This window comes from Micromys minutus, assembly GCF_963924665.1.
Source record: "Micromys minutus genome assembly, chromosome: 12".
NCBI lineage: Eukaryota > Metazoa > Chordata > Mammalia > Rodentia > Muridae > Micromys > Micromys minutus.
The window spans coordinates 4,191,310-4,216,297 of record NC_137981.1 but is presented as its reverse complement, the minus strand read 5'-3'; the positions used below and the strand labels follow the sequence as shown (position 1 = coordinate 4,216,297).

The following is a 24,988-nucleotide window of genomic DNA, read 5'->3' as shown; positions in this document are numbered from 1 at the left end:
TTTTTCTTGTGTGCAAATCCTACACTTTGGTTTTAACTCTCCAATAACGCAGAAGGATATTGGTGGCATCGTATTTTAATTTGTTCATTTCTGAAAAGTCCCATGGAAAAAAAGTTTTTGTGATGCTTATCGTGACATGAAAAATAAAAAGCAAAGGCAGGGATTTTGGAGAAATGGAAAAATACCAAGTCAGTTACTCTAAACTTCTTTGTTCTGAGATGCAGGGCTGCCTCTGAGTTTGAGCCCAGGGGATCGGAAACAGACTGACTTTCTCAGAGTGTTTCTCAAGTATGTCGCTGAGTGTGCGATTGCAGCTTTCTCTGTAGTTTCAATCTCTTTCAACTAGCGCAGCCCAATCATGCCTCCTCGAGTGAACAGATCTCTAGGATAGTGGAAAGCCATCTCCACAATTGCTTTACTGTGACTATATTTACACAAGTATTATTATAAAAATGGAAAACAAAGCAGAACATGTTTAGAATAATAAAGGAATGTATTTACAAGTTTGGTTACAAATTATAACTTAGTTCACCACTGTACATTTTATGCTTTCTTTCCCCTTCCCTTCCTTCAGGGTGCTCACCCTTCTCTTGAGGAGCCATGGTCAGATTACAGTCTGTTCACTGAATTGACACCACTGGTGTACTATAATCCAAATGATCTGCCTTCCCTAGTCTACACTAGCAGCATATATTTTTCTGGCACTTAAAGAGCTTCCTGGGCTGGAGAGATAGCTCAGTGGTTAAGAGCACTGTCTGCTTAATCAGAGGTTCTGAGTTCAAATCCCAGCAACCACATGGTGGCTCACAGCCATCTGTAATGGGATCTGATGCCCTCTCCTGCTGTGTCTGAAGACAGCAACAGTGTACTCACATAATTACAATAAATTAATCTTTTTTTAAAAAGCTTCCAAATTTAGAGATTCTTGAAGTTTTGAGGCTCCTAAGTACACACTAGCTGCTTGTCTCTGTGCCTGCTCCACCAGCCTAACAGCAATGTGTCGGTCAGCAGTGGTTAACAGACACCCAGACCTCTCTGGTTTTATTAAGCCAGGCAGGACAAAGCCCACACCTGGTGACAACCACCTGAGACGGCCTAGAGGGGACACAGACTTGTGTGTTCCGAAGCTCCTCCCTGAGGAGCCGGTGTGCAACGTTCCTAGTTAAGAACTTCCTGTGACAAAGGGACAGTAGTTACAGAGATTCTGGTGATATCACTAAGAAGCCACTGGAAAATGGCACAACCTTAAATGGAAGGTGGGCAGTAGCGTCCACATGCCCATAGATGTTAAATGGGGGCTTACAGGGTCCCATATAGCATGACAAATAGTACTAAGGCTTCAAGGGCGTTAACACAATTGTGTTAAGTGCACACAGGAATTTTGCACAGCACATACTTGATTGAATAAGAATGTCAAAGTCCTCAGTTCCACTTCTGTTAGAACCCAGGTGTCGGAAATAGGGTGACAGCTTGGTGGGATGGTGCAGGAGGCTAGCCTGATCTACATAGTGAGTTACAGGACAGCCAGGGCTACATAGTGAGACCCCGTCGCCAAAACAAACAGAGACAAACAAAAAGAACAGGATGGCAGACTGTTCTTCTGCACACACTGAATACAAGTTTTCATTTCCAAGTATCTGGCTACTTAAAGAATCTGGAAAACACAGGGTGACCTGACTTTCCATGACACAACTCCATTAGTGAAGAAGTCTTATGAAGCACTAGACTGAACACCTCCAGACAGGAACAGGAAGGAGGCAGCCACACATGCATGACATGTTACACTCAGTTCAACTCAGTGGGTACAGAGATGGAATGGGAAACGTGTGTGTTGTTTCTTTGGTTATGATTCTGGTCTGTCTCTCCCACAGTGAGCATCCTGCCATATCTCCAACTAAAAGCTATACCATGAGGGTAAGTGAACATGTCTCCAAATGCATCTGATGCTAGGCCAAGGTTGGCCAATGTATCATTCTATGATTGCTTCCAAGAATCTCAACATAGCAACATGGAACAGTTTTGCTACATTCTTCTGCATTGCTGTCCTCTCTGAGAGAGCTAAGATGGACATTTTAGAAGGATGTCTAAGGAAGGGTACCATGGCAGTGTCTTCTTTACCAGGTTTTCTAGTCTGCACAGATTTTGCTTAGCAGTTCCCTAGATCTTAAGCCTCACTCCCACCACCGTGGTCCAGACCTTGAGATATCTGGTTTTCGTTTTTCTTTTGTACAAGTGTATGTGTGTGGGGGGTAACTTTTTAGAAGTCCAGAGGACACTTGAGGCTTATGGGGTCATCACATATTGTTCTTTGGCTACTGTTTCTAAAAATACCTTTCTACTCTATCTATGAGATACCTATTTTGAGGATAGAGATTTCACAGAAACTCAGGCATCCCACTGTTGTGACAGCAGACGCTGTCATCGAGATGCAGCAGACACTGACCCGCATCAGCTGTCACTCTCAGTCGTAGAGCTCCCACTGAAGCACACACGGTGCCAGCACATGGCAGCTTCTGCTGTTTTTAATTGGCCCTCATGACTAATGACACGCACACAAACAGCTGCTCCAATGGCATAATCCAGTCAGAGAGTCTTGCTCTGCCAACAATAGAGAGGACTACAAAGATGAGCAGAGAACTCAAGATTTCTAAGCCCCTTCCCCACTTCCTTCTAGGAATCTGACATAGATAGTCTTAAACCAGAACCCCAGGAGGCCTGCGTTTCTTCACAACCCCCTTCAATTCTGCTGTTTTTTTCCCAGGTATCTGGTTAGACAACCTTTGGTGTGGGCCTACAATTTTCTTACTTTTGTCTCTTCTTCTTGCCTGACAAGATTTTGTGAATACGCAGAAAACCAACACTTTCCTGAAACAAAGGGCTGACCCTGAGTCTAAATGTCTAACAAGGCACTGGCGCTATAAAAAGGGCCTCCAAGGTCAGGCAGTGGCTTCTGAGATTTATTGACATTTGTCTCACCGTACCCATCCTTTTGACTAGCTTCTTTCCATCCCCGCTCTGGGCCTATCACAACAGTTTCTCTTGTCTGTGGATGACGAGCTGTGGGCTGCAGTGGAATCCTAACAAGGTTTTCAGACTTATATAAAAACTCAACATTCCAAACTAAACAAACCTTAATATACAGAGACTGGGAATCAAGCTGCTATCTTCAAATTAAGCACAATGGTTTTGTAATCACAGCAGAGTGTGAAGGAGTTTCTTAGCTGTGTGGAGGCAAAATTCTAATAGCAGACTACTGTGGGCTGTTGGCTCAGCTACTACTGAATATTAATTAAGCAATCTTAAACAATTCATAGACTGCCCTCATTTGAATTTACAGCGCCATACCCACTAATAATCTCATTTATTTTCATGTTGTCAAGAACAGACATCCCATTAATATTTACTTCTGTAAATGGACATGTTGTAGTGAACTTTGTATGGGTAAGAGCCATTTATTAACGGGAAGCTGAGAACACTAACAGGCCATCAAAGAAAGAGATTGAGAGCTGTGCTAAAAAGATTGATTTATCAGGGCAAAAAAACAGTTCCCAGACACGGAAGTGATAAACAATGGAAGGGAAAGCCTGTGCATATCTCTGGGCTTTCCCTCAGGAGTGTCTGCCTGAAGCTACTCCCGGTCCCACTTGGAAGGTGGCCCGATTCAGTTCTAAGTTGAGATTTTTCATACACAACAACTCACTTGCTGCTAAGTTGTCCTTACTGCCTGTTAAGTGATCCGGTTTATGTAGCTAAGTTTATACAGTGCAGTCTCCGGAAGGGCTCTTCCAGCATAAAAGATTCAGACATCCAAATATGCTTCTGGTTGGCATATTTTCCAAGTCATGAAAAGGGACACAAGAATCTGACAAATCAGAGTGTGCTTTGGGGAATAACAAAGTGGCAGGCTTTGCATCGGGGCTGCTGGGACTCTTAGGCACTGGTTGTTGTGCTCTGGGCAAGCAGAGGACGGAGTATGAGAGGGAAGAAAAGGAGAGAAAAGAGCACAAAATCAGCCAAAGGATGGACAGATGGACAGATGGACAGACAGGAGATGGGATGCAGACATCATGTGAAGGGAAAGGGTTCCCAGATTTCATGTGAGTAGCAACAATGTCCTAATTCACTCCTGCTATGGCTGAAAGTGACAGAGAGCAGTGTGACTTCCACAGTAAGCACGCTACTGGACGAGTCAGGTTGTCTGCAGTGACTGTATAAATGGGAGGAACTTAGCAAACCACACACATACAAGTAGCCTCAAGATAATCTTTTTTGATCAACATTGTTTGAGAAGAAATTCTCACGGATACCTAGGAAAAACTGTGGCCCTTTCCAGGGACATGGGCAGCAGAGGTCACTTCCTACGTCACGTTCAAATGTGCTCTATTCAATATTTCAGCCTGTTCCAAGGAGATGAAACCCTCACAGTTCACCTCGGGACTCCGTGGAGACCTGGGAAAGGCTTGACAGCAGGCAGGGACTCTGAGGCAGTTGTCATGCCTTTACACCCGAGCCTGAAATGTTTGAGCACTTAGAATAAGGCCATGGGTGCTCGCCATTGACCCTAACCCCATTGATGTGAGGTAGTTAACGGCAACACGCAAGTCCAGGGTAGTTCAAGGAGGAGAGGGAACACACATCGTCACTCAGAGTCACCATCTAAAATGGCCTGGTAACTATTTATTCCTAAGCATAATGACTGTTTCGTTGTAATATTCTTATGTTTTTGTTTAGTTTTTGTTGAGACAGGGTCTCTCTGTGTGGCCCTGGCTGTCCTAGAACTCACTATGTAGACCAGACTGGCCTCAAACTCACAGAGATCTGTCGGCCTCTGCTCCCAGTGCTGGAATAAAATGTGTGCAGAACTATGTCTGGTTTGTTGTAATATTCTTAATAGCCTTAATATTTCAGGATCTCAGAAGGCTCTATGTGCTTTTGTACCAAATATCTTCACTGTATCAATACTTGTGAAACTGGGGATGAGGTTCCCAAAAGACACCCCACTGTTATCTACTTGATATTTCCAGTGACCGAGAATTGACTATTAAAAGAAAAACTAAAGCACCCACAACCAGAACTTTGGAGCAAGTCTCTCAGAATGGAAAGACTGTCTGAAGAAGTGTGGGTCTTGATTCCTTCCAGGGGTGGGGAGGTTGAATGACCCTTTGGGGGGGGGTCACATAACAGATATCCTGCATATATGATATTTACATTAGGATTCATAGGAGCAGCAAAAATCACAGTTATAAAGTAATAATGAAATAATTTTATGATCAAGGTCACCATAACACAAAGAACTGTATGGAAAGGTCATAGCATTAGAAAGACTGAGGACCACTATTTTAAAGAAATTCTTTATAGTAAGATGGCAATACGCTGACACTATTCCCACATCTCTGTTGAATTTACAGAAAGGCCATGGTTTCCAGCACTAGAGGAAGTGTGGGGAAGCAGATTCACACACGTACTGCCAAGAGAAGCCCTGAGTACCAGGTGAGGAGCCACTTATCAAAGCGCCTCCGTGAGTTGCTGTCAGTTTCCTGATCTTATCCTGCAGTTGTACGTCTCCATGTGCAAACCGACACATTAACAAAGCTATTCAGCACAGTCTGTCACAAAATTGATAGCCTTAGAGGACTGCTTACATAAATCATGGCATAGTTAACGTCCTCCCATAGGGGATCGATAGATGCCTAGAGAAAAACTGAGTTATCTCAAACAAAGCCAAGCACACTGGTAAAACAGGTAGTTCTTTACTGTGTAAAAGAGCTAGAGACATATCCCTATTTGTTTAGATATATATAACAACTGTTCAATAGTGTATGAATTAGCAGAAACGAACACATATTTGGGAGTGTTATATATGGTTATATATGATTTTAAACTGTATTATCTTGAATGATATCAAATACTACTTACTCTTGTGTTTTTCTTGGAAACTTTAATACCTGAGTCTGGTTTTTATTGTTTCGTTTTTAGCTTACATCTTTCATGATTTGGGGCCCTCGGAGGCATGATCCTCCCTTGTGTCCACGAAGGGACGGCCCAGGAAAGCATTGTAGGAAGCAGGGGCAGAAGGCTGAGTCCCATAGGGTGCATACCCAGCTGCAGCAGCTGTGTGGACTGCTGTTCCCTCAGTATCTGTGGAGGTGTCTCCTCTTCAGGCCACAAGAGGTGAGAAACAAAGAGACAAAGGTAGACATAGAGACTGGAGGAAGCTGCTTGTCCTAATGCATTCCAGCCTCCAATAGAAGCTTAGAGGAGTTGGCAGCCTGTGCACTGGAAAACTATACGGGACAGAGCTGAGTTAATAGCTGAGGTGGGTGGGTGCAATGTGGAGCAGTGTAAGCACACGTGGGTTGCAGGCTTAAGGCATACAGAACACAGAGGGGAGTGGACAATGTAAACCTTTACATAGGCAGAGCAGCTCCTTAGGGAAGAGCGGGAGCCTGGAGCCCCATGTGGACAGAGACTCTGTCGGGACCAGCTCCTCCTTGTGCACCGCTGAGCACAGCACAGAGCAGGAGAGAAAAGACCTGCTTAAGATCTAGCTGCCTAGGCTGGAGAGATGGCTCAGTGGTTGAGAGCACTGACTGCTCTTCCACAGGTCCTGAGTTCAAATCCCAGCAGCCACATGGTGGCTCACCACCATCTGTAATGAGATGTGATGCTCTCTTCTGGTGTGTCTGAAGACAGCTACAGTGTACTCATATATAATAAATAACTCTTTAACAAGAATCCGAGGCCCCTAACACATATACAGCAGAGGTACATGTGCAGCAGAGGCTCGCTGGATCTGGACTCAGAGAAGATGGCCCTAACCCTGGAGAGACTTGGAGCCCCAGAGTGTGGAGGTCTGCTGGGGTGGGGTGGAGGTGCAGTGGGACATTCTCTTGGAGATGGGGGCGGGGGGAGGGGAGGATGCAGAAGAGTTGGAAGGTGGACTAGGGGACTGTAAAAAAAAGATTAAAGAGTAAGTAAAAATGAAAACATTCTCTAGCTTCATAGAGTAGAGGCCCCACCTCAGCAGGACTGCCCAACTACGTCACTTCTTTTCTCAGAGCCTCCATGGCTCCTTCTCCTCAGGCGTTAACAAAGAATTCCATATATGTTACCTAATTTAATGTTTACAGCCATTCTATAAGGAAGACTTCTCAATAGACCCATTTCCTAGATGAGAAAATTCTCAAAGGGATCCCAACCCAAAGAGCCAGGAAGTGGTAGAGCTAAGGTGACAATCCATATGTCTCTGAGTCAAGGTCTACGTTTGTAGCCACACTATAAAAAAATGCATTTATACTGCATAAGTCACAGCTAGATAGAGTCTGTGACTAGCAGCAGTAACTTCAGATGATCTCAGGCTTGGTCTTAGGTGGACCTGACACATTTCCCTCAGTATTAAGCAAAGAAGTAGTCAGATTCCTTGTAACCGGCTGCAGACATGAGGTATCTCCTGGGTGAAGCAGTGGGCCTGGAGCAGATCCACTCCTATGCTAAGGGCCAAGCCCATAAGCATACTGAGTGCTATTCTGAGCATCCCAGACGCGGGATGGGCATTCACCTTTGTGTTGCACATGAACCATGCTGGATCTTTAAAGTACTACAGTTAAGAAATGTCATCATGGGCTGGATAGTACATCGGTCACCTGTGTCCATGGAAGAAATGTCATCATGGACTAGGCAGAACAGCTGTTCACATGATGTCCACAGACCCCTCTCTTTTAAGAGAAGATCTTTGGGTTTTTTTTTTTAAGGTCATAGGAAGGGATAATGACATCATCAGAGTCAGTGAGCCACGCACAGAACTGTACCGCTCAAGGATGGGCCAGCCATGGCCTTGCTCATTAACCTACCCAGATTCCTCCCCAGGGATCACAGCTCTGTTTCCTGGGGATGTAAGTTAGATTTCATCTCAATAATCAGATCCACAACTAACAGAGACAAAGTTAAATAGAAATTGTATAAATTGCTTTACCAAAAGTAAAAAGGAACCACTTACAACATAAGTCAACTGACTACCCTCCTTAATGACTTAGTATTAAAAGATGAATTTTAAACAGTTTATGTAAGATAAGTCTTATATAAATATTCTCAAGAGGTTCAATTAGGACTTCATGCACAACTTCTAATCGTTTCATATAAAACTCGTCAGCTTAGTACTTTTTCAGAATATTAAGAATTCATGCATATTTACTTTTTAATAGAATACCCACATTTGTTCATTTTCTGTCTTATGCCTGGTTTTAACCCCTTATATACACATTAAGACATGTTCACTTATTAGGATTATGCTTATTTGAAAAACAAAGCTCTAAGCAAACATGCAACATCTTACTTGATTTTTAAAAATGAAAATGGATGCAACATACACCAGACACGCAAGCACGGCGTGCTCAGTGCTATCAATAAAGACAGAAAATACGGCCCAGCCCACAGACAAAAGCAAAGCAAGCACGCGCTGGAACTGCTGCAGTGGGCAGCAGCCACCTGGAGGCTCAACTGGTCTTCCCAGATCTTACTAGCTGGTACGGACAGCTGAACATCAACATTTTCTGTCTAGAAGATTCCCATTCCCATAGCAACAAAACAAAAGTTCGGCAAGCCAGTCCCAGCCGTTGAGACTCCCCCATTAAGCTGGGCCGCCCTCACCTGCTCCCCTTCTCTCCTCTCTCCCCAGAAGAAGGCACTTCACGGGAACGTCGGGGAAAGCCCTTGGACTTTATTTTGTTACACCCTCTAAATGGACAAAAGACAAAAGAGAACATGTGTAGAAGACAGTATTTCAATTGGTCCCCCAGAGTTGCACACCAAAACCCACCCCCAGACATCACTACTATCCCGACTTCATTTACGGCATTTTCAAAAGGGCACAATCATATACAGAAATGGCTAGTGTCAGGGAGGTCTCTGGTACTGAGGGAAGAAACACAAGGTAGGCTTGTTCTCTGAAGCAATGGTTTATATATCAGAAGGTGGCATTGTTCTAATGCTGACCTGTTCTTCACCTCTGCTGACACACTGTCCCAACAAGCAGGCTGCTCCGAAGAGTACGGGGATTCCCAGAACTTGCTGGGTCTCTACTGCCTATCTCATGACCTTCTTCTGCCACCAACTTCTCTGCATTAGACAGATCAGGGGTTTTGTCTTTTCTGCATGCATTCTTGTCACTTCTGAATAGACATTTACATAGAAGGCACCTCAGACAGACAGGGCCAGCACTTGGCAAGTCATTGCTCTATGTAGAGTATCTTAGACATCTAAATACCTCAACACCAGAGACTTGCCTATCCATGTGAAGGGTGCATGTTCTGATAAATGCAAATGCTGTGGGTGACTGATTATGTTTGATTGCCCCAAGCTACCTGTGCTATAGAATTTCACAGTGAAATGATTCTTATTTTAAGTCTCATACACAGAACTGGGAAAAAAAAACCTAATACATAACCTTCTTTTCTGCAGGCTCCGGCTGAATCCTGTAAAGAAATGTAGGGTCACAGGAACTGGACCACTTCTCAGTCCACTTCCTTCCGGGAACCAGCACCTCTAGCTCTTTAGTGTTAATGTTTTTCTTTTCCTGTCATAAATTAGCTTTAAATTCCTTTTTTCCATTACTAGACTGACTGTCACATACAAGTGCTTGTCACAGGTGCTCACCTTTAGAGAAAGTAGAACTGGATTGGGAACAAATATTCAACTCTTAGCCCTGCCGTGAATTCTGCCAGATTCACCCTTTTGGGAATTTTGGAACAGAGCTGGTTCTCTCCAAAGTTTTGCCTCACACACAATCACAGGAACTTGAGACTCCCACCCGTAAACTGACAACATTTCAGTGAGAGGCAAATGCCATGAATCAGTAACAAATACCCCCGACAACCAAGGGGTAACCTGACCAAGCACAAGTAACCCTGGGAGAGAAGGCAACGAATTCTGAGAATTTGGAAGAAAACGGGTTACCCAGCCTAGAACAAATGCCCAAGGAGTCAGCTTTCTGTTTCCTAAGCAGTGAGCTCTGTTTAAAACTGTATCAGCCAGCACTTCCCCATACAACCTGTGCTGTCTTTGAAGTAACAAGGAACATGTTTAAATGGCAACCTTTAGCTGTGCCTCCCTCCCCACTTTTGTCTAATGACTGTGTGTTAGCCTGTTCCAAGAGCTTCAACTGGCATCTCAGGGCCAACTCGACAGCAGGGGGCCGGTTACTATAACAACTGACAGCCCTCATGAATTCTGAAAGGCCCCTGAGTAGCCATTTGGGAAACAGTTATTGAGCAAAAGTTGCCTGGGATCAGAGGCATTAGCTGCCACGTGACTCAGCTTTCCCTGAACAGTTGGGAAGAAAAGAGGGTAGAAACATGCCCATCTCCTGGAACACCTGGGGACCTCAAAACATCCCCTACCCCCATTCCTTTCAGATTCCCAGGGCAAGACAGTTTAACACCAGAGTTATCACAATCCCAAACCTCCCAAGTCAAGTCTTATTCTGGCAACATGAAATGTGTCTTAGCTCTCCCCATAGGTTTGACACATTTTCAGGATTCGGAGAGCTGAATGGTAGAAAATTTCTGTTGGTTAAAAGTCTTGAAATATAGCCAGAGAGAGAAGTTCTAGGTAGAGATGAGTTGTAGACAAAATTATTAATTTAGAAAAAAAAAAAAAGACAAAAACCAAACAATGAAAACACACAAAACACCCATGAATGGTCTTTCTTTTAAGAAGAACAAAGGACCAAACGAAGTCACCAGCAATGAAATTGAAGCTCCAGTTTCTCCACCTTTTGATTCTGGGACTGAATACCATGTTTTGTGCATGCACAAGTCTCTTGGAAAAGCTTATGAAAGCCAAGAAAGTGGCGTTTACTTGACATGGAGGAAGTGTGGTTTGAGGGACAAGTCCACGGCCATACTGAATGTGCTATGACCTGCCTCTGAGCATTCGTTCAACCTTCGACTTTTCCTCTGCATAGTCGCAGCTCAAATATCTTCTCCAAGAAGTTTTCCTTGGCTTTCACTCCTTTCTCCTGAACCCTAGCTGTGGTCAAGTTTCTTAAAGAACTCACTGTTCCCCTTTATCATGGCTGATACCCAGAGGATCGCAAAATCAAGTTGGAGTCAGACAGAAGAGCAGTGAGGACAGATGCTGACATCTGTAACCATCATAAAGGAGCCATAGGAGTGGTTCTGTCCTGCTCAGTGTCCCCACTGGGGAAGGAAGAACAGTATAGCTGAGTTTCCAGTTCACAATGCAAGTAAGACAGCCAACTGAGGATGATGATAGACATTATTTTCAAATGGTATGGAATATAGAAAAGAGTGTACTACTTCATAGAGATCACTGGCTTGAGATAACCTTTATTTATTTGCTCATCTCTCCTAAGTCATGAGTCTGCAAATCAAGAATTCTGTCTCCTACTCCAGGGCCCTGTAGATGTGGTGAATGGATGGACAATGGAAGAAATCACTGGGCCAGCCACACAGGCTTCGTGCAGCAGTGCAGAATCCTAGATAGGATAAACTAACACTATAAGGTATGTGATCCTGGTCAGTTTTCCTTTCTGGAAACTGTTTCCTCTCTTGGAGCAAGGCTGCTCCCTCCAGGGTGCCCTCACTGCCGGGTGGGGCTTCTCTAGAATCAGAAGCATATGCACGCAGAGAATGGTAAAACACACTTGCTGCCCCAGGCTCTTAGAGAGCTGCTCACCTGAGGCTAAGCTGGGCTATGTATTACACGCCTATTGAAAAATCTTTTAAAAAGTGTTGTGGCTCAGTGGTAAGCATACTTAAGGAGTATGTACACGGCCCAGGCTTCAATCCTTAGTGCCTCACAGGGGAAACAATGTAACATGTGCTTTCGTTCCTTCAACAATTACTGGTGGCTTCTACTAACTGTTTCATAATTAGTATCCCTTCCACTAGTACTTAGGAAAAAGCAAGTTCCTAGGACACTCTCCTCTATGGCTCTGTCAGGGTAGAAGGCAGGTTAATGTGAAGCCAGTGCTGGCTGACAGAGCAGTTGCCTGTGCCAAGTGCCTCCTCTTGAGTGCCTGCTCACAGCCACTGACTGTCATTGTCACTACTGTGCAACTAGAGGAAGAGCCCACGTCCCAGAGATGCACATGCAGTCAGTCACGCTGAGTACACGTGGCATGTTGTCACATGCCCACACTCCATGTCCGTGTGTTTTTGTCTAAAAGTCCCCACACAAATGTACTTCTTTGCTTTCATGGTCACCACTCTGTCTCCCACTCAACATCCCAGGAAGAAAAAAAAAGCAGTGTCAACCAAGCTCACGTGTATTTGTGATGAACAGCATGTGTTTGCTTTTGTTTTTCAAGAGAGAGTTTCTCTGTGTAGCCCTGGCTGTCCTGGAGTTTGCTCTGTAGACTAGACTGATCTTGAACTTCCAGAGATCCCCCTGCTGTTGCCTCCTGAATGCTGATGATAGCATTCTTAACGAGCAGAGAGCAACACACAGCAAGGTCTAAAGATGGAACTCAGTGAAAGAGAGACCTGTTCCCACCTGCACATGGGACTCACTGATGTGAGCTGATTTGCTACAAAGTTTACAAACTGGCTTGGACATTATGATCAAGAGGGACATGAATTACCAGATTAGAGCAATCCCAAACTTTAGTAAACCTAGGGTCAGAAGCTACAGTTTCTACCTACAAAGCTTACTGTCCTATGGTCCAGAACCCATGAAGTTATCTCAGGCCTATCTAAGAAGTAAGGCTGTCTTGTATGTCTTTGAAATCCCTTCCCAAGCTAGAATATGTCCAGGAAGACATTAACACTAATCAGCTGGAACTAAGGCAAAGTTGGTGATATTATTCAACATCAAATTCTCAGACTGATAACAAGGTAGCTGAATATGTTCATCATCATTCCGTTCCAAGAACACCTGAAAACATAATTATTTCTCAACATTTTTGCTCGCATAACTGGCAAATTCAGAGCCCAGGTTGTTTCTTATCTGGATCTCCAGGTTAGGTGGTCATTACTGTGAAAGCATCACACAACAGTAACCAAATGGTTTCTTTGCCTTCGGCGAGTCTCTGACCTGCAAAGCAGACTACACAGGAATGGATTACTGTTCCCACCCTGCATGTTATTTCTCATCTGGGACAACACAACGTAATAGATGGTGGGCCATGGCAGTGGCCTGGGAGTGGATAGATAAATCAGTGGGCAAGAACACTTGTTCTTAGCCCAGCACCAGCCTAAAGCCATATCCTCAGCTCTAGACTGTACTAGCAGAGCTAGTGAAAATGGAGATAGGGTTCTGGGGGCCAGCTTGCCTAGCTTTAGGCTCAGGGTGAGACCATGTCTCAAAAGGAAAAACAGGACATACAGTGTCCTCCTCTGCATTCATGTACCCCCGACCCAAGTACATATAATGGTGGGCTATGTAGTCAAGTCAGCTGGGTTCAAATCAATGCTACTGATCAAATCAAATCCACTCCCTAAAGATCTATCTGTACTATGACCTGGGCTGGCACATGTCTGAGATGGTGAGACAATTTTGTCGATTAAAAAAAAATCTGGGCTATCAAGGGGTTAAGGGACACAAAATCCCTCATAAACAAAATCTGCCTTCACAATAATAAACACAATTCTAGGTGTACACTGATGCCTGCCTCAAGGTAGCTTACCTGTGCCCAGATGCTCAACAAGTGGCAGGTACATCTGGCACCTCTCCTAGCATCCATCTCAAATTATGTAAGTCGAAAAGGTATTATCCAAAAATGCCCGTCTTTGGCATGGCAGCAACTGGGCTGTTTCACATTTTTCTGGGCACTGATGCTATGAAAGCAGCTGGCTATGGGAAAGCAAGGATCCACGGCTCTTGCAGAGAGCGTCCACGGATCCACTGCTCTTGCAGAGAGCGTCCACGGATCCATGGCTCTTACAGAGAGCGTCCACGGATCCACTGCTCTTACAGAGTGTCCACAGATCCACCGCTCTTGCAGAGAGCGTCCACGGATCCACCACTCTTGCAGAGAGCGTCCACGGATCCACTGCTCTTACAGAGCGTCCACGAATCCACCGCTCTTGCAGAGAGCGTCCACGGATCCACGGCTCTTACAGAGAGCGTCCACGGATCCACTGCTCTTACAGAGTGTCCACAGATCCACCGCTCTTGCAGAGAGCGTCCACGGATCCACTGCTCTTACAGAGCGTCCACGAATCCACCGCTCTTGCAGAGAGCGTCCACGGATCCACGGCTCTTACAGAGAGCGTCCCAGCAGTGATTCGAACTCTGCTTCTACCATCTAGAGTAGTAAGTCCAAAATGGCACACTCTTTTTTCCAGCATCTTCAAGAGCTCTGATTCCCCCCACCCCCAGTTGTTCTGACTCATTTGAAATAGCCCTGAGTCACTGAAACAGTGTGCAAAACTTGTAATATTAATCATGCACACAGCTGGGTGGCATTAGTTGAAGGCAGTAAGCATTCATTGGGTGACTTCCTTTCTGTGACCTGCCCTATCACCCTGTCCTCTGCCCGGAGCACTTTAACTGGACATCTGTTGGTCCTCACTGTTCTTCCTGTGCCGTTATGGATTGGGGGTTTGCCAGTGAATAATCTGCATCCTGTCTGCAACACCTCAACTCAAAGCATTACAAGGTACTTTTTCCTCTGCAGACCTAGACTGCCACCTGCTTTTACTCAGGAGCCCCCGCCAACTCTCCCAGATCTCTTGGATCTCTGAAGTCTGCGCTCACCTATTTTTGCTTGAGCAAATCTGAAGGAACAAAGTTGTCCCTTTTTAGACACATATGCTGATATGATGACGTCAATGAACCTAGATATTCAAGGACACATGTGGAGGTACTCCATAAATCAGGTATGCTCCTCTACCTCACCTTGTATTTGCAGAGGCTAAGTCTAGTTGCCTCTGTTGTTAGACCATGAGTCTGCTACATCTACTAATAAGGCTTACCGAGTCCAGCCAGTGCCTGAGATGAGGTGGCTCCCAGGCAGCAATGCCTTTTTGTTGGGGACGTGGGTGTAGGGTTTTTAACCGGCTCCCACACAGGGAAACCCTCCTCTGGAATCACCTTCAGGCCCATTAGGAACATCACCCGAATTGATTTTATTAACTTTATAGTCACCCTTTTGTTTTTGGCTCACAGTAGTTCTGCTCAGTTGGTTAACCTACATTTATACTATACTTAGCTCTAAATTGATGACTGAGCTATTCCTAGGCTACTGTGCATAATGAGATCATTCCAAAGAATAAACTCTAGAAGGAGATTCCTAACTTTTTTTTTCCAAATACTATCTTATGCCATGGTAAGACTGCTGGAAATTTTGTACACAATGTGACTACATTTTAAAGGTATTTATTTTTATCTGTAGATTTCATCATCTCACTTACAAACATTTCAGGTATGCGAGGGCCCAGAATTCCATTTCTATTTTTCCTTGCAGTCAGATCTGGTATAACACTGTGGCACATGTGTACTTAGTCCCCATCTGTTACACAGGGCAGACGCTTCTCACAGCCTATATAGCCTGCCCATGTGCACTGAGACCATGTTTCCTAACTAGTTTATAGGTAAAGAGACTGAGGCTGGAGATGACTCTTCACCTAAGGAACTACTTCTTAACTGGTCCCTCCCCAGTAGGTCCCCAGCTCCTGTTATTGACCAGAGCTAATTTCTAAACCCAACACAGCTTTTATACCACTGACACACTATACTGACACACTGTATCTGTATCTATACCACACACACACACACACACACACACACACACACACACACACACACACACACACACTTCTTTTTCACCTCCCCAGAACCAATTTCATTCTCTGGTAATGGCAACAACCTTTGTTAAAAACGTATAAGCACTCTGCATGGGGCTGTAAGTCTGACGGAGGCTCTGACCAGTGTTCCTGTGTCACCACTACACACTACAACATCTCTTAGGTGTTGACTCATGCACCTCCACCCTCCGTGCTTTTTGGTTACTATTGAGGTGATGGCATCCAGTATCTCCAGGTCCTCTGCTGTCCTACAGTCCCTTGACACTGAGTCAGTCTGTCTGCTTGCTGACCCCCCCCCCCGCACTAGTTCCTCTCCAGCTTCCTCTCTTGAATTCTAGATGTTCAGTTATCAGTATCCCAGGGGGTTCTTCCCTTCCAGGTTGGGTTGAAGCCCAATATGCCCTTATCCTTCTTTAAACATTCTTTATACCCTGTTATATTGCTCACCTAATTCTTTAATAACCCTGTGTCTGAATCATCAAGCGCACCACATGGGACAATATAAACAGCAGGAAGTGGTATACAAGACCATGCCCATGCAAAGACAGAAACGGCTTCATAATTGCATAAATAAGAGAATACTTAGCCAAATCTTCTAAACTAGCTGCCCTTTTGAGTCTGGAGAGTCTCCTCAGAAACTATCACTTCCAGCTTTCGGTTCATGTTTTTGAGGATAATAGTGGCAAGGCAAAGTTTGGGCTCCAGAGTGAAACCCAGGCATGATGGGTATATTCCATCCTTCCAGCCACAAACTCTGGATTAGACAGATGACCAAAGTCATATGTGAGGATCACCATTTGGGGTCCTCACTGGAGTTAATCGATGACAAGGTCCCTTCCTGCTAGAATGGAGTGATGTACATCTAACACAGGCCAGCGGGCTCCCAGGAAGAACAAACCATGTCAGCCATGTTCGTATGCCTTTGTTCTATCGTCCGGGACCAGCCATACCTGATACCCTGGAACGTTCAAAGTTCCACAAATGTGCTCTGAGAACACTGCATTTTGCCTGGCTCATAGCAGCAACTGAACAAATGTCAGGCCAAAGAAAGCAAAGTAGCGACCACGTAGATGGTGCCACCCGAGTGTTTGGAACAGTGCCTGGCACTGGCAGTGGACCTGTTGAACATGAGCTCAGGCAGGAGACAGGAAGGGAGAGACTTCAGAGACCCTGGATTTGATTTTTCCACCTCTTCATGAATGATTCCATGGCAGCGCCGCCAGGTCCGGGTGAGCATGCGCAGATTCTGCAACGCTGCCTGCAGAAGACAGCTGCCATCTTGGACTGGCACCGTGGGTGCCCAGCTTGTGGCCTTCGGACATGATCCCCAAGGTTTGCATGAGCCTACACTGCTTCTGTCAGCCACCCACTGCCTCTGTGCCGGGAAGGCAGATGCCTCACAACCATGGGGTCGTATGTCCCCACCACACTTGCCAGTTCTCTGTGTATGTCTTCCATGCCTTCTTTCATGTTAATCACAGGGAAAATGTTGGACAGAAAAAAAAAGGCCTTTTCCCCTCTAGGCTGGTCTAATGTTTTGCCAGCATACCCATCTTAACATGAACTCAGTTTTATTTTTTCTGCTGTTTTACAGACTTTCTGTGTGTGTGTGTGTGTGTGTGTGTGTGTGTGTGTGTGTGTGTGCCATTAAATGCCTGGTTAAAAAGCTCAACTGAAGACTTTACAGGATGAAGTCTAACACTCTGGGTACTAAGCTTTAGAGGGAAAATAACATTTTTCTGGCATGACCACTAATATATTTTCCATTTGGACTAATGGAGTTTTCCAGAAATATTGTCATTTCTGACTTAAGGGAAAGTGCCTAAACCATAGGGGGTTCAGAGCCATCCGTCTTGTATACCCAGTTCCTACTGAATCCAAGTGCAAAGGACCACTGTTCCCTTTCTTACCCTTCATGATCTTTGAGACGATACAGGGGTATAGTCTGGTTGGTTTTTTGTTTTGTTTGTTTTATTCAGAACTGCTTGATACAAGTTTACCACCGTCCTCCCCCAATTCTTTTCTATGTAGCCCTATGTAGGCTACTGTGAACTTGCTGGACAAGCCATGTCTACCCCTATTGCATGTGTAGCCCTGGCTGTCAGTGAACTCAGAGGTCCGCCTGCCTCTGCCTCCCAAGTGCAAGGATTAAAGGTGTACACCACCACCCGGCTCAGATGCTTCTTAATGGCAGAATTCAAAGCCGCGGTCAGCAGAGCAGCAGCTATGGAAACACTAGCAGGTCTCAATCTGTGAATCTCTACCTCTTAGGGGGGTTGAAGAACCCTTTTACAGGGGCTGCATATCAGATATCCTGCATGTCAGAGCTTTACATTACAGCTAATAATAGTAGCAAAATTACAGTTATGAAGTAGCAAGGCAGATAATTTGATGTTATTACATGAGGAACTGTGTTAAAGGGTCACAGCATTAGGAAGGCTGAGAACCACTGTGCTGTGTTCTCATGTGGGGAGTTAGTTATTGTCACATACTTGGGGGAGCCTGAGATGACCACAGTATACTGTCCTACTCAGTTGAGAACAAACCTGGTAGTACACTGCTAATCAGTAAATGTTTTCTGCTGAGCCTTCCCTCGAAGTCCACCTGTGGTAATGAATACTCAGCACTCACAGCAAAGCTTCCTCAGAGTAGACACAGCATTCTCTGCCTCTGAATGTTCTTCCTCTCATCTCTGCTCCTGCTTGGTCTGTCCCCTTATCTTCTAAAGTTAGACCCCCATTTACATCAGTGTCAAAGACAAGCTGGTGGTGGTGCACACTTTTAATCCCAGCACTAGGGAGGCAGATTTCAAAGTTTGAGGCCAGCCTGGTCTACAGAATGAGTTTCTGGACAACCAGAGCTACACAGATAAACCCTGCCTCAAAAAAACCAGAACCAAAAATGTCCAAAGGCTGTCAAGGACCTGATCCCTCATGCCGTGGCCTAACTCCCTCGAGTACTCTGATCATACTCACTTCCTGGGTGTTTCTGAACATTCCAGGCATGCTCCTGTCTTCGTTGCTGTCCACATCCTGCCTCCTATATACTAGAAGGGCATTTGCCTAGGCTAGGACGGGGTCCATTTTTAGCCACTCTGAACACTCAGAAGGCTCACCCCCAGGCCCCAGCGTGACCAGATGTACTTTTCTCCTTTCGTCCATGAGCTCTCTTAGGGATATGCATTAGACAGTGCTTTCTTGCCTGCCTCCACGGAAGCACAGGGCCGTGAGATGGAGCCTCTACGTTCTCACAGCTACTTTACTTGTCTCCACAGATGCTCGGCTCAGCCCTAACAGAACTGCTGGGAAGAAGATGAGGACATGGCCAGTTGCAGCCCGAGGGAGGAAGGGTTGCTGAGGCTCACAGCTGTTGAGTGTTGTCCTTCAGGGTAGAAGATGTGGTGGTCAGGACATGAAGCGATGTCACCTCCACAGATCAGCAGTGAAAAGGAATTCTGGCACTTTGCCAGCCTCCTCTTTTCCCTCTCTACATTTGGCTCCAGCTGACAATCGAAGGTAACCATTACACTGGCTGTCCTAGTTTGTTTTCTGTGACCTTGGCTGAGAGCGACTTGGGGGTGGGTGGGTGGGGGGAGGGTTTACTTGGTTTATATACCCCTATTGCAGGCCGTCACTGAGGGAAATCGGGCAGGCACTAAATAAGACAGGCAAAGGTGGGAACCAGAAGGGAGTGCTGCTTCCTGTCTGACTCCCCTGATTTTCTCAGCTACTGCTCTCACACAACCCAAGTCCACCTGCCTACAGAGGGCAGGGCCCGCCTGTATCAGAAGCCCCCGAGCATATGCAGTCCTCAGCTGAGGCTCCTTCTTCCCAGGACTATACCTTTATCAAGTTAACAGAAACTCAGGAGCACAGAGCTACATCTTGGTAGATAACGATGCTTGAGTGCGGGTGGCAGCCTGGCCCATATCTGGCTTAGCTTGACTCATGTAGTTGCTGGGATTTGAACTCAGGACCTCTGGAAGAACAGTCAGTGCTCTTAACCACTGAGCCACCTCTCCAGCCCCAGTAACTGTTTTGTGATCACCCAATTTGACTTCCAGGAAGAAAGCTATGAAATCATCTTAAAGATAAAGGCTCCTTAATGTACTACATGGATACTGAGGGCATGGTCTCACAGAGGCTGGAGGTGCTGGGAAACTTGCCAGGGGCCTTTTGTGGGTTTGGATGGCGAAAATTCAAAACAGAAAAGGGATCTGAATCCAACTGGGACCCCCAGAGGCAGGTCTAACCTGTGTCACCATCCCAAGATAAAAACGTCTCCAGGTGTGAGACACAGGTAAGGGACTGCACACTGTGTTCTGAGCACAGAGGCCATGCATCCAACTCCCCGTGATCCGTCCCTGGCCACCCGCCCTGCGTACTCACCTCCAGTACACTAGTACAGCAATCAGCAGGACGAGGCACACGAAGGTCAAGGCCGAGACCACAATCAGGGGGATGATCCACTCCATCCTCCCGGGGGAGGGGCGGCTTATCATTCCAGAGGTGTTCTTCTCAGCTACAAGACAAACATCCCAGTTAGTGGACAGATGTGAGCCGGCCCTGGAGCCAACGCACGGTGCTGAGCTCCACTCCACGGAGAGCTGGGCTGTACTCATTCTGCACCAAGGACAAGAGGGGCAAATGGCTGTCCAACCTCAAGCACTGCTCTTGTGCAGGTGGCGCTCTCTGGTGGACAGCAGGCTAGATCTGCCTGTCAGAGTCAAGACATTTCTAAGGAGAGCTCTGGGGAAGACAGACTTCAGTTCGACTCCAAGGATGTTCTCTTGGAGCCGTCTTGGAGGCACATCTACTTTCGTAGATGAAGGAACCAGGACAAATGGGCTGGAATTACGGTGATCTCAGGTGTTGCTTGCTTCTCGCTCATCACTTTGTCTAAGTGGCTGGCACACTCTTCTGGAAACCACCTCTTGCCAACAGATATAGCTATGACTGGTCATCCACCCTTGGCTAGAGTAGGCCTGGGGCAGACATTAGAATGATGGAAATATCTAGAAGCTCATAAAAACAGACACTAGCAGGCTGGAAAGATGGCTCAGTGGTTGAGAGCACTGACTTCTTTCCAGGTCCTGATGCCCTTTTCAGGTAGATCTGAAGACAGCTACAGTGAGCTCATATAGCAGCACCTTAGTATGACCACTGTGGGCTCTGCCCAGGAACACTTGTCAACAGATCTCCACAAGGATCCACCCATCACTTCCCTCAATCTTTTCAAAAGCCCGGATGACTAAGGACAGGGAATCAGCCTCCCACCCCCGCCATAGCATATTCCTGCCTCTAAATAGCAGCCTAAGGTTCAGTGTAGAAATCTGCTAACTGGTGAAGTTCTCCCGGTCACCTAATACTTCCCACCCCAGCAGATCTTCCCTCCAGCATCTAATACCTTCAGAGGTCTTCAGATGCACTAGCAGGACAGTCTCTCTAGAATATGGGACAGGTGCCTGGGAATGGTTAGGGCTGCTACTCTTCCTCTGGAGGCATCCTTTGTCTAGATGGTAAATTGGGAGGAGGAGAGGCAGACCTTAGGAAAACTAATCTCAGTGTAACTAATGTGTGCAGGAGCTCGGGCTGGGGAAATACCCAAGGCCAGTTCTAACACTAACCCAAGGAAGGAAAGTCTGGGGCAGGGTCTGAAGCGTGAAGTGTGTTCAGAACCGGAAGAGGGCATTGGATCCCATTACAGGTGTGTTCTGGACAGAGGGATTGTGAAAGCATTATCCTGTGAGGGAGGATCAGGATAGAAAACTAGAAATCAGATCAATAGGGCCTTGCAGGCTGAATGGGGGCACGCATTTTAGTCCCCAATGGTGCGAGCGACTGTAGGATTTGAAGTGGAGGTAGACACACTTCACACACTCATTCTCTCCTCCACACGCTCTCCTAATGGCAAAGCAGTGGCAAGCACGCAGAGGAACCAGAGTTGCAAAGGAAATAATTTTTCAGGGCTCCAGCAGGGGTCAGTTCAGCCAGGCAATTACCTGGCTGCTGATGGGGACATCTCAAAGACCTGGAGGTCCTGCTAATGGGAGAAGTGTCAGGAGGGTTGACAGCAGAAGCCACAAGACCAATTAACTTTGTTTTTACCCTGAGATGCCCTAAGGTTCTAGGGGATGCCTAGTATCTTTTTTGTTCTCCCATACAATTCTTACCTCTGGTCCCAATTAGTTCTAAACAGTTTCTGGTATTGCTGTCATCTACTGCGGAGTTTTCTTGGCTTTAGGATGGCCACTGGAGTAGCCCTGTGGTTGTGAGGGTGAGTGACACACTAACTGTCCCTGAAGTTGAGTGTGTATCTATGCTGGGGTGTCTGTCTGGCCCTTCCTCTTCCTTCACAAGATGACCAAGGTCTGTATCCAATCTTCACATAAGCCATGGACCAAACAGAATGGTGATGCAAAGACTCCTCCATGTCTGAGTAGAGAAGGCTATAAACTCATAGCTGACGCTGGTGGAGCTGGATGAGTTACTGTGGTGCTGTATGGCACTATGACAAAGGCAGCACCGTACAGCAGACCTCAGTCCACAGCCATCTGCATCCGGACAGTGTATGATTTCAATTGTGGCCCGTTTGTGGCCCACAGCAGTCTTTCTCTGAAGGCTAAGACAGGGGTGCTACCAGACATCCAAACGGGATGAAAGACAGCCCCATTGACAACCTCACAGAACTATCTTGTCTTTGGTATTGGATACCTGGAAGTGGTCTCATTTCCTGTTAAAAATCCTGCAGTGTTACTCTCCTGACCCACAGGTCTCTGCTCAGAGAGAACAGGAAGAGTGCCCAGCCAGCCTGCTGAATTGGCCATGTCTCAGCTCTGTCTTTGCTACCTCTGGAGGGTGAAGCAGGGTTAAGATCACAAAGTCAAATCTTGGCTCTGACACCTGGTATGCAGTCTTTAATCAGTAACCGAAGACTGTTTGTACCTGGACTGACTTCGCCCAGAAATCAGGATAGAGTACCTGCCACAAAGGAATATTGGTGGCTGTGGTGGCTATTTTTTGCTGTCAGCTTGACCAGGTCTTGGATTAACTAAAATTCAAGTGGCTGGGTACACCTTAAAGGATTTTCAAATTACTTCAAATGGGAAGACCCACCTTTAATCTGGACCTTTTAAAGTGGAAAGCTGCCCCTTAAATCTGGGCCACGCCTTTTGGTGACAGCTTATATGAAGAACACAGAAGAAGGAAGGGTTTGCTCTTAGCCTCTTTGCCCTCCTCACTCATGCTGGCAAGCCCGTCATCTCCCTGGCATTATCCCAAGGCCAACTTTACTGGGATCCTGGCGTATGCTGAGGACCAGCTAGACATCACGGACTTCCATCAGAAGACAGCCATTGTTGGACCAGTCAGACAGTAAACTTGTAAGCCGCTCTAATGCATCCCAGTTTTATACACTATATATAGATTCATGTTGCCAGCTCTGTTTCTCTAGAGACCCTTGACCAGCGCAGAGACACTCATTGAGAAGATGTGTGTAGAATGGCTGGCGGTGTACCCACATCAGGCAAATGCAGAGCACAATCCACTCACACAGCACAGGTCTTCTGCATCCCCCACAGGCTCCCTCAGGCAAGGCTGGCCTCCATCCGTATGCAACTCTGGGTAAGTGATATACGATTAATACTTAATAGTGTTACTGTATCTATGCCTCAGTTTCTTCCTCTGTAAAAGGAGGAAGTAGTGCTGCCCTGTGCATGGTGGAGTAAATGCTTACATGGCATTTAGAATGTTGCCTGCTCCTTGTCCTGGCTACCATTAGCTGTTGTGCCTGTCACCCTCACTCCTGCCATCTGAACTAGCATCGCCACATCGGCTCCATCACTAGTCTCTTCACTAGCAGCCTAGAGCATCACTAAGGGGATGGGAACACTGCCTGGGTGGCTTTCAATCTGACTCCTCTTGCCCCCCCCATTAAGGCCTGAGTGGGTGGGTATAATATCTCAGACAAACATGGCAGGAGTATAGGGTTCTGCCTACCTACCTGCCATGAGTCTGCCTGTAAGATACTGGAGCCTCAAAGCTGGCCTTGGGGGGGGGGGGGAGACCCACCCCATTTCTTCTACTTTAGGAAAACAGCTGTCCCATTGTTGACTCAGTCTTTGGCCCAATAAAGAGTGAGCTGGGAGATGCTAAGAACTACAGCGTATCTGTAGACAAATGCTCAGGCCCCCGTGGCTGCCTGAGGGTACAGACAGCACAAGCCGATATATGCTGTGGTTTTCTTATACATAAAATGTATGATCGAGTTTAACTGATACATTAGAATAAGATATTAATAACAGTAAAAATTGAATAATTAAAACATCCTGGAATAAAAGCATGTGGTTATCTCTTTCTCTCAAAATAGGCATTACTTGAACATGAGGACCATGATAATGGGCAGTGTTGACCTGATAACTAGGTAACCAACAAAGTGTAGGTGCTGAACATAGTAAAGACAGGAGATGATTCACTTTCTGGGGCAGCATGATTTCAAGACAGTGTGACATTTCTTCAAGATTCTCATAACCACATGATGGTGCACGCCTTCTACCCCAGCATTTTGGAGGCAGAGGCAGAGGCAGATAGATCTGTGTGATTTTTGAGGCCAGCCTTCTGGTCTACATATATATAATTGCTAAATTCCAAATCCTTTTTATGTTGTTTTTACAAGAATTGAGTGCTGGTAACTTCTGGCAGAAAGCAGCCTTGGGGACGCCTGTAAAAAGGGTTCAGTTCTGAGGCAGTGTAGGTCTGACGGCAAGGTCCTGATCTCAGTTCAGGTGGGCCTGGCTACAAACTGACAGGTTAGTGTGTGGCTTAAGTAAATGACCCAAGGCCTTACCCTCTAGCCCCGCCTCTACAGAAGGAAAGTGGGTGATAACATTCCCCTTTACTGGGCACAGGAGGATTACAAAGATGACCCCTGTAAGCTGATGCTAAGTTATGCCTGTATAATTAATTCACCAGTCAGATGCAAATGAACTCATGGGGCCCGTTGTTCAAAGCTCCTTGAGGAGTCTCCAGAGGAAGCCTAGTAATGTGACTGCAGGCGTGTGCTGTCCTGAGAGCCTGTGAGTGTCCACCTTGGATGCTCACAAAGCTACTGCTTCTAACCAAGGGCATCAGTGGCTGCTGCCACCAATCCCGCCTCATGCAGAGGACGGTCTTGGGCTCTCAGTATGTACTTTCTTCAGAACCTCCTTCCGATTGGAACCAAGC

At 46.1% G+C, this 24,988-nt stretch overlaps 1 protein-coding gene across 3 annotated transcripts in view; it reads right to left on the bottom strand.

Moving 5' to 3' along the window:
• PTPRG (protein tyrosine phosphatase receptor type G) overlaps positions 1–24,988 on the bottom strand; it is a 659,839-nt gene that overhangs the window by 47,004 nt on the left and 587,847 nt on the right. For 2 of the 3 annotated variants that reach the window (XM_080926850.1, XM_080926852.1), the window contains 2 exons: positions 20,156–20,288; positions 8,647–8,733 (listed from right to left, as the gene is read on the bottom strand). In XM_080926850.1, coding sequence (XP_080782976.1) covers positions 8,647–8,733; positions 20,156–20,288 — 220 coding nt within the window. The remainder of the gene's footprint in view (positions 1–8,646; positions 8,734–20,155; positions 20,289–24,988) is intronic. The other variant, XM_080926851.1, reaches the window with a different exon arrangement.